At 40.6% G+C, this 9,838-nt stretch overlaps 2 protein-coding genes and 1 long non-coding RNA gene across 3 annotated transcripts in view; all 3 read right to left on the reverse strand.

The window, feature by feature from the left end:
• The window catches only part of LOC129100759 (probable E3 ubiquitin-protein ligase HECTD4), a 36,559-nt gene extending 34,485 nt beyond the window's left edge, over positions 1-2,074 (reverse strand). Inside the window, 1 exon segment of the mRNA XM_054610219.1 lies at positions 1,403-2,074. Coding sequence (XP_054466194.1) covers positions 1,403-1,549 — 147 coding nt within the window. The 5' untranslated portion in view covers positions 1,550-2,074.
• A 1,293-nt stretch (positions 2,075-3,367) lies between these two features.
• On the reverse strand, positions 3,368-4,292 carry LOC129101830 (uncharacterized). The gene is made up of 3 exons (XR_008531698.1): positions 4,152-4,292; positions 3,719-3,838; positions 3,368-3,572 (listed from the first exon to the last, which is right to left on the reverse strand). It is a non-coding gene; the product is annotated as an uncharacterized LOC129101830 (long non-coding RNA).
• Positions 4,293-5,345: 1,053 nt separating this feature from the next.
• On the reverse strand, positions 5,346-9,479 carry LOC129100660 (group 3 secretory phospholipase A2-like). The gene is made up of 5 exons (XM_054610098.1): positions 9,041-9,479; positions 8,095-8,227; positions 7,340-7,474; positions 6,793-7,037; positions 5,346-5,479 (listed from the first exon to the last, which is right to left on the reverse strand). Exons 1-5 carry the CDS (start codon positions 9,477-9,479, stop codon positions 5,346-5,348), a joined length of 1,086 nt encoding a protein of 361 aa, XP_054466073.1.
• Between the last annotated feature and the right edge of the window lie 359 nt (positions 9,480-9,838).

A 9,838-nucleotide genomic window follows, 5' to 3' on the forward strand; every position in this document is an offset into this window, starting at 1 on the left:
TAATGATGATGATGATGCAAAACATTAGAAATGTACCAAAATATTTAGCTTTTTCTATTAAGTTCTATCAGGTGGAGAACCTGAATTGAGAATGTTTGATTGCAGTTGTGAACTCTTTATAAGAGTAATGTTCAATACATGAGAATCAAATCACAGCTCTGCTGGATGAACTATACATGTTATTTCATGTCAAATGTCAATGTTGCTCTAAATGACACATGCAGCCATGGCAACAGATAAGGGTAGTGCCCATTGTATCACTAACATAAGGTATCATTGATGTAAGTGGTTCAAGCCACTGTCCAATATTCATCATTATCTACCACCGATAAGGCATTAGACCCCAGGTCTTGAACATGTGACAGAATGTAGTCTGCAGACTGGTGGGTGCTTCTAGCTCTGGCTTTATTACATGGCAGAATACCGAAATATCGAGGATGTAACGTTGATGGCTCGAAGTTTCCATCGGCATCACTGTAAAGTTTCTACAATCTAGCCTCATATGCATGTCCGGTGTTTGAGATGTGTGCCTTCAAAATAAAAGCATAAATTCCAGATCAACATCCCCTGCACTTCAGGGCAACATTATACATTTACAATGAAAATTAAATACATTCTGGCTTGCACAAGGCACAAAAAATATATAGATTTATTTTAGGTTTAAGAAGCTCATACCAGCCATAAACAGCATGTGACATACAAATGCTTCTATGTGTTTAGGGAACAAGAGTTCAGGGCATGGGTCATGAGATAGATTATTTTTATGATCACTGTAGTGTGTTGTAGTGATCATAAAACACTTGAGATGAAAGTGTGAGGCTGCACTTCCAATATTCAAATACCAGGAGAGACATGTCAAGTTCAATTATCACACACTCTGTGGTCCATCAGCCAACATACTTAATCTTACATGTTGTGACACGAAACACATGTCTGCACACTTCCATCTGAGGATCCACAGAGATGCTCACTGTGTGGTGCAATCTGAGAAGTTGACTGCCTAAGAAAAGCTGCTGCACTGGCACTACTAATAAAGTGGAGGCTGTGCAACTTGACACCTGAGGTACTGCAATAACATGCAATTAGTGCGCAACCTTCTTTTAAAGTCATCTGAATATAATATTGCACAGCAAATCAGTCATATAAACTTATATTTTGGAGGAGATGGCAGGAAATGATTTGATAAAAGTCGTTTTTCTTGACAGCTGGCCAGTAGCACACTATCTTGCTGAGGGGAGCCCTGTCATGGTCATTCAGTAAGGGTGTGTTGCAGCCGGCTGTGAAAACACATTACACCTTCAAATAAACAAAAACACACCATTATAATAGCAAGGAGTGTGTGTGTGTTCTTCCATATACACCATATACACGTGTGTCTGTGTGCGTGCTGTTCTTCACCCACCTCCTGCTCGTTGTCCCCCTGCTCCGACGCTCCGATCTCACTGGGCAGTTCGGCCAGATCTGTGACCCGGATGAGTCCGTCGTGGAGGAAAATGGTCTCCTCCTTCACCGAAAGCCACTGGGACGAATCCACAGCCCCGGAGCCCATCGCTCTCTCCTCCGACAGTGATGCCAAAGGGGTCGAACATTAAAAATTCAGGGACAGAATGACAGAAAACGCCCTAGTTAGCCTTTGCTAGCGAGCGACAATAACACACACACACACACACCGCCGCCCTCTTATGTGACATTCGCGTGTGTTGGGCGAACTGAAGCGGCAGCGCGTAACGGTGCAAGCGAACAGCGGGCGGCCGCTCTTCGCAGAACGCTGGTGTTCGCGTCGTGCTAACGGCAGCCGCTAGCCGTCTGGCTTGGTTAGCTGGAAGCGATGCTAACTCACCGTAAGGTATCGTTATAACGTTACCGAGCAGAGTGGGCGTGACACCCGTACTAAACCCGTTATTGCGCCGCACCGGTTAAAACGAGCGTCTTTACGGGACGACGACTGCGTCCGTAGTGAGCTCCTTTCACAGTTTGAACGCGAACGCAGACCGCTTCGCTAACGGCCCGGGCGCTGTGTCAGTGGCCGGAGAAGATAATGAGAGTCTCACAGCTGTCAGTGCGACGCCATGTTTCCAAGGCCAACCTGCTGCTCCCAGCATGCACCGCGGGCCAGAATAAAAGCTGTCAAAAATTCATGAGTTGATTTTGGTGTCTGACAACACAACATATGCATGGAATAATAAAACAAGCTGCAATTATCATTTAGTTTAGATGTTATTTTATAATTCACTTTAAGGTTGGGAGTAGGAGTCATGGTGACCTGTATCTTAGCTTATCTGTACTAAACATTTGACCACATTTTAGAGATAAATTATTGCAATGTCATACTTGATATTGAGTTGTGTGACACTATAGGTTTTCTTTCTTTATTGTCAAATAATATAAACTTTTCAAGAACAGTGAGAGGTTAAAAAACTTTGAGGGGACAACTACAGCCAGTTTTTAGTGTACAATCAAGTAAAAGCAAAATAAAACAAGTAGAGAAAAAAACGTTTTTTTAGTTTTAACATCAGATTATAATATATTTATATCTATGGCAAAGAGACTTACACAAAATTGGGACCCCTAAATTCTGGCCCTTATGACATGTTTTGGGAGGTAAATATTTGGGGATTTTTTTGTTGAACAAGAATGGATTTTTCCATTTATTTCGAACAACTGATGTAGCCAATTTCCATATCATACTTTTTAAATAAGAATGCATGACTAAAACACTGATGCAACACATTGTAAGAGCTAGATTTCATGAAATGAAATGGCAGATGAGGTGCACATTGAACTGGTTGTAGGCCTCACAAAACGTTTTTGGATCAAGGATGTTTTATAAACGTAGCAAAACATATACTTCTATATCACAAAATGACAATGAGTAGGTATATTTATCAAGCAAAACTGACACTGTTCACTGTTTGTTTCCTTTGACAAATACATATTCCTAAAGTTGTTTACTAAACAAAGAATTTGGTTATATATTTTTTTCATTTAGGATTATGATTACTAGCTGGTTGTAGGTAGTTTTGAAAGCAGTGTGGATCTAGTTATTTTCCTAACTTAATTAATATGCAGTACAGGTAATAAGATGCCACTCTTTTGTGAAAATTCCCAAGAAACACAATTTTAATCACTGACTAAATTCCAACAGAAACAAAAAAAGGGTTTTATTTAATTTATAATGCATAATATGATTGTTTTATTGCAGTTCTTTATAAATATATATTCAATTTACATAGATTGCATACTTACAAATATTACATGTTCAAGAGTTTGAGAAAAACATTTTTTTCAACACACTGCCATTTAACACCATCAGAGAGAAACATAAAATGTTGATTGAAATGTAAAGCTTATCAAATTCATTGTTGCTATTAACAGAAGCTTCGTCTAAAATTGTGTGAGCTGTGCCATAACATCAGCTTCCCTTTTCCAGCCTCAGGCATCGCTTATAAAGACGAGTCGGTATCCCTCTTCTTCTGTCATTGCCTGAATTTTGCACACCAGCAGTGTCTTTTTCCTCCATCATACTAAGTGCTTGAAGTAGGTCAGAGGCTTTAGAGAAGCCTCCAGAACAGCTAGAAAAGAAACATAAAGTGTCAGAAACCAACCTGATAATCTATTATACAAGCAAACTGAGTTCACACATTAGACATGATACTGGCACTACTCTAGCCAAAAGTTGTCTAAGATTAACATGAATAGGTTTATCAGAGCTTAAAACCTTTTGCGGCGGTGGCATTTTCTCTTGTTTGGCAGTTTAAAGCAGTATTGAGAGACAAAATCCATCAGCAGCTTTGGGAGAATACTGGGTTGCTTGAAGCTTTCCATCAGAACAGCCAAGCTGTAACAGTGACAAAAAGACAATCAGAAGACATTAACAACCTCACATCCAGAAATAAAGGGAGCAACATGGCAGGAATGAGTGTGATGTATATCCAATATGTATTTGTGGTGACTCAGAGAGAGACACAAAGAAAGAAAGAGAAAGCTGCCTGTGGGGGCAGGCCTTCCTCATTCCTCATAACATCCTGTGGCTAAGAACGAGCAATAATAGTCTTACCATGAATGTGCTGCTGTAGCCTATGATTGAGTGTTCACATACAGTTGAAGGAGTCATGATACATAATCAAACATCACTAAAACAGATCTGTTACCTGCTTTCATTCCCAAAAGTAGACGCCTTTTCACAGCAGACATGTTGACTGATTATAAAAGGAAAACCACAGGTGTAATAAGACCTTTGCACAGCAGCCCTTTTGATATGTCACCCTGCAATCACATGTCAAATAGCTGCTGTGAAGAGGGCCTATGGAACTAGCATGCACAATGTAAGGGCTCTTGAACTGGCAACACTAAATGGTATGCCGCCGTCATTAATGTTATTAATATCACCTGTGCTTTTCCTGCTGTGATGGCCAAAATATATGCTGTGAAAAAGGTTTATTGTTGCTGGTTCACTGATACACTGTCGTGGCTTACTGGGACACTTAATTGAACAAAGCCATCGTTATCATTATTAGTAACACTTGTGCGTTTTGTATTATGACGAGTCACAATGTCTGCTGTGAAATAGGTTAATTGACAGGTATTTTAATGGGTGTGACTGGACAACAACAAACCCTAAATTTAAAATAAAATTCTGTCATTTCATTGCCTTGGTCTTATTGTTGTATTTGTGTTAAACATGCCTAGTTTATTATAACACTGTACTCCCCATATCAGGGTAGAGAATGTGGAAACTCTGCTGAAAACAGCTTTACTTCCAATGGCGCCACCACAATAGGTCTTTAAACAAAAACAAACAAAAAAAAAAAACTCTGGTGATTCATTTAAACCTTATGATGAAGTTACCCTGGTTACTCCATCCCACTGCAATATGCAGGTCGAAACTTAAAGTATCTCAGGAATGCAAAACAAAGTCATAATGGATTACTGGGATAACAGAGTTTAGTTTGGATTGGTTCAAAAGCTATGTAAGGCTTGTATTTCCTTGGCCTCAATAGACCACTTATGCTTACTAACGTTATGCTGAACTATTGGTATTGTGGCCAAAACGCATAAGATAAAACAAAATCAAAAATGTCTAATACAATTGTCCTGTCTAAGGAAGTAGGATTATTAGGAGAGATTGTTGTAAAACTTGGGCCCATTTAAACTTAAAACATGGACTTGAGAAGAAGATATGTTCCATGCTTTACTCAGTGTAGTTATCCAGCTCCTTTGTGAATCAGGCCCCTGGCATATATCTGAATGATTAAAAATTCAGGAAAAAAATCTATTTTTGATCTGTGAGAATTGCATACATGAAAATACAAATATGGGGAAAAGCTGGCAGGAATGCAAAAATGTTACCGGCTGGTGCAATCACAGTGGTATGCAGTCTTTGACTCCACGTTCTGCAGATCATACTTCTTCTCCAAAGGAGGGATGTGGTATTTACATTCATCCAGACGTTTGAGGCTTCCACACAGGAGTTGATTGTCTGAAGGAGTGAAAAATAAACACTGGTTATCTTGTAAATGATCAAAGTTTACCCCACATTTCTTTTGATGACTAAGTCACCTACTGAATCTACATTTTTTTAGTAATCTGTCATCTGTGGTGATATTTCTGTCCCACCTGCAGGGGGCATAACGAGACAGTGTGGCAGTTCTAGCTCCTTACAAGAATTACATTACATTACATTACAGTCATTTGGCAGACGCTTTAATCCAAAGCGACTTACAATAAGTGTATTCAACATAGGTATTCAAGAGAACTACTAGTCACCAGAAGTCATAAGTGCATCTCCTTTCTTAAATAAGCATAATGCCCTGGGCCTCCTTTTAACGATTCCCAGCTCCATAGTGGGCTCTTTCAAAATGTGAGCTCTTATCATCAGCTGTTCATAGTGGCAGCATTGCTCACCATGGTATAATAATAATAATGACTAAATACATGGTTTTAATAGTGTAATAGTGTACTGAGGAGAGGCCTATTATGCTGAAAAAGGCCCCAGCAGAAGTGATGGATTCCTTAGCTGCATGCACTCACCTGTCATATTATTTAATGCAATACTTTGCCTCAGGCCTCTTCTTGCATTTTTACTTTGGGCTATTGTACTACCCATGGGCTCCTGGCGTGTATTATTCTGCTGTAGAGGGGAATCCATCTGCTTTTGTGGCTTGCCTTCCTTATGAATGGAGGTTGCTATCTCCAGTTTTGTTATGACTGCTGTTGCAGAACTAGCTGTACTCCAGAGTCCTTTCAGAGTGTCTTGTTTGGGTGTTTCTGTGGTCTGTTTGAGCCTCAGAGTACGATCTGTTGCATCTTTGATTGTTAATCCATATGAAGTTGTTGAGGGTGTAACAGTTGTCATGCTAGATGTTGTGTTTTGGTCAAGACAACTTTTACAATGAGGCTGAAACGCGTCCCCTCTGAGAGTCCTGGATCCACAACAACCACTTTGTTTTGGAACTTTCTTGCGTCTTTTGGTCACTGCTGTGATGACTGTAGGTAAGTGTAGCTCCAACGCCGGCTTCTGTGTTAAAGATGCGGTGCTTTGCGTTGTTGATGTTATTTGTGGATAAGAGTTTGTGGTCACCTGGGGTGAAACTTGGCTTCCCTGTGTGACGTAATCCGACAGGCCCTTTCTGTTGCTCTTCTTTTTTCCACGGCTTTTTTTATTCGGCATCATTGCAGTACTTTTAGAAGCATTTAAAAGATCCATTGTTATTGAAAGACTAGTGGTGTACACCCTTGACACCGGGGGCATTGGGGATCTTGTTGTTGTAAACAGTTTCCTGTGCCTTTTACATCCTTTCCCCTTTGTCCTTCTGAGGTAGAAAGTGTCTCCTATGGGTGGGTCTCTGGAGTTACATCTACGTTCATTTCTGAGTGACTTTTTGTGTGGGTTGATCACTAAGCTTTCGGTTACATTCTTCCCCTTGCCAGTTGCTACCATGTTGCTGTCAGTGCTGTCCCCATTATTGCTTGTAACATCAGAGTAAGGGAGGGGGCCTCTGAAGACAGCATAGGGAGCCTTTTTGTTTGCTTTACACCTATGGAGAGCAACAATGCATGTTAAAACCAAGCCATTGATAAAACGTTATCTGCTGTATTTTCAACTTAGATAGACCACATTCATTGCACATTTAGGTTAGTTAGAAGAGGTACTCTTTGTATTGCTATTCATTTTGTTAGTTTGGAAGAGTCTCATGCATGTTATTACAAGCAATCTGCGCCTCTGGCTTTCCATTTAACCATTCCTGCATTTTCCACTGAACCTACGGTGTGCATTTACTGCTGCGTCTAACAAAATGAGAGTTAAAGCTTCGGGAAACCACATCAGTGTGTCTCTTACATTCCCCACCAGTTCCACACAGTGCATTGCCTCCGCTGTTTAAACTCAAAGCAGGGAACCCGCAAGATGTTGAAGAAGCTGTAGCCCACCATGCTGGAAATGGAATCATTTACACCGTGAAGGCACTGTCGAAACCTGGGTGGCAAAAAAAGAACAAGCTGAGGTCAAGTGACACTCCAGTCAAAATTAACATGCACAAGGAAGATAAATATCCTTGAATGCTGCCTTATTTTGTCGACATCTTTAGGATGCACCTGTCAGCACCAGATGTAAAGTGAAAATAAAACAGATGTCTCTGCAGTGTTAATACAGTAAACATTAGGAATGTTATGCCCAGCAAACACGAAAGAAGGGAGCAACATGTTGACTCTTGACATTGAACTATAATCCTGAGGGCTGATTGTAGTGATATATTTATTACTCCTGGATTTATAGTAATATTACATGGCCCAAGGTTCTCGGATGAGATTTATTGGCATAGTGACAAAATAATATGATACTATTATTCCAAAGAGGAGGACACTTTCATGAGTAAGAAGTGTAAGGTATCCAATGCAAATGCACACAACTTCTGTAACACTTATAAATGTAGCCTTTGAGCGGTTCTATATTGACTTGATCATGCTTGCCAGAGCATTTTGGGGACAGGTCAGGGGGAGATGGGGATTGCTGGTTGCAGCATAAATACTTGGATACTTGGAATACTTGGAAATACTCAGCATTAGATACACAGCGGTGTGCATTCTGAGGCTCACCTTTGGTCACAGTCACAGTGTGAGACGGTAAAGAAGTTAGAGTTGAAGACTCCATAATTCTTCGTGAATGACAGGATGACATGCAGGCAGTGGTCGTGCTCTCGGCAACATCTATCTGCACTCTCAAACATCCCTGTGCAAGAGAACAAGATTTTAATTAAATCATTTATCAAAGGGCACTTTGTGTGGAAGCAAGTTCAAAATAAAAAAGCTTCAAAGATACTTTTGGGATAATTGAAAATGTGCAGTTTGCAAAACGAAGATCTTTCATATAAAATACCTACTGAAGAACATCTTTATTATGTGACTGCAAAATAAATGTCAAGCACACTTTCAAATTCACTTACTCATGATGCAGGTTTAACGTCATTGTCATTTATCTAAAATGTTAAGCTACATCTGTACCCATCAGGTCCACTTAAATTAAATAATGTCCCAAAAATGTTTCTAGTTTGTCTCATGCTTTCTACATTGACATACATATCAATTAAATTCAGTTCAATGTAATTAAATTAAATGAAAAAAATAGCAATACTTTATCACTGTAAAATATATATTCAAATCACTGTTTGTTTTTTAATCAAATACCACTGATATTAGTCTAACAAGCATTTGGGGACTTCATCGTTGAAGTTCATAGTTACTGTATGATAAATGTATGATCGATATTTTATAATAATTTAATCTCCTATGGTATCAATCTACAGTATGTCAAGTAAGTGCTGATCACGACTTTAGGGGCCAAACAGATGGAGGGTGCCTCTAAAAAAAAATCCCCTTAGGTCTGTCTTTCACATTCTTCCAGAGGATCCATATACCACAGCCTATGGAAGTGAACATTCCCCCTCCTGTATTTCTTCTCTGACCACTAATGTCCTTACTCACCCGAGGCACACGATGGAGGCAAAGTACACAACATCATAAAACCAGAGTTCACCATCCTCACCTAACTGTTCGTATCCGGCCGCTCTGCTGCCAGTGCCGCACCACAGCGTCCCCGGGAAGATCCAGGCCCGCTTCCTCCGAACCTTTACTTCTGTCCCATCTCTTCTCGTGCGCTTGGTAAACTTTGGCACATTGGAGGAGACGAGCGCGCATGGAGAATCCGGAGACAGCAGCATGCTGGTATTAAACCTCTGGGTAACTTCCTTCCCCTGGGTGCCTCTCCGGTCGCAAAGACTTCTATATATGTCCGTGACGTTTGGATCGGTGTTTATCTCGCATGTTACCTGTCCCGCGTCCTCGGACCACAGGCTGACGTACAGGGAGCGCGCACCGGCCGCGTCTTCTCGCAGAAACGTGACGCGTGTCTGTCCGTGTTCTGCGGGACTCGATCTGAGACAGGAGTGACCTGAAGCGATCACATGCTGTCCTCTGGATAACATGAGCGACGATAAGGCCAAAACAACTTGTAGAATGCACCTGCTTTGCATCTCAATATACAATGGGTGTATAATTAATACAGTCAATTCAAGGGGTTTCAAATAATGTCTGAATGGCCGAATTATTCCACATACAAATGTAGCCTAAGTGTATTTTTCTGCACCAGCAGGCTTAAAAAGGCGTCTGTTTCTATATGATGAGGGCATGTTTAGTGATGAGAGGTCCTCCTATTGGTCTGCCACTATGGAGGCTCGTTAGAAATATGACACACCTCCTTATTGCGGATTTGTGCGTGAGTGTGTGGTGTGATGTGACTCAGACCTGCATTTCATAAAGGCATTTCCGATTGTTTGCAAAGTTA

This window comes from Anoplopoma fimbria, chromosome 13 (genome assembly GCF_027596085.1).
Source record: "Anoplopoma fimbria isolate UVic2021 breed Golden Eagle Sablefish chromosome 13, Afim_UVic_2022, whole genome shotgun sequence".
Lineage (NCBI taxonomy): Eukaryota > Metazoa > Chordata > Actinopteri > Perciformes > Anoplopomatidae > Anoplopoma > Anoplopoma fimbria.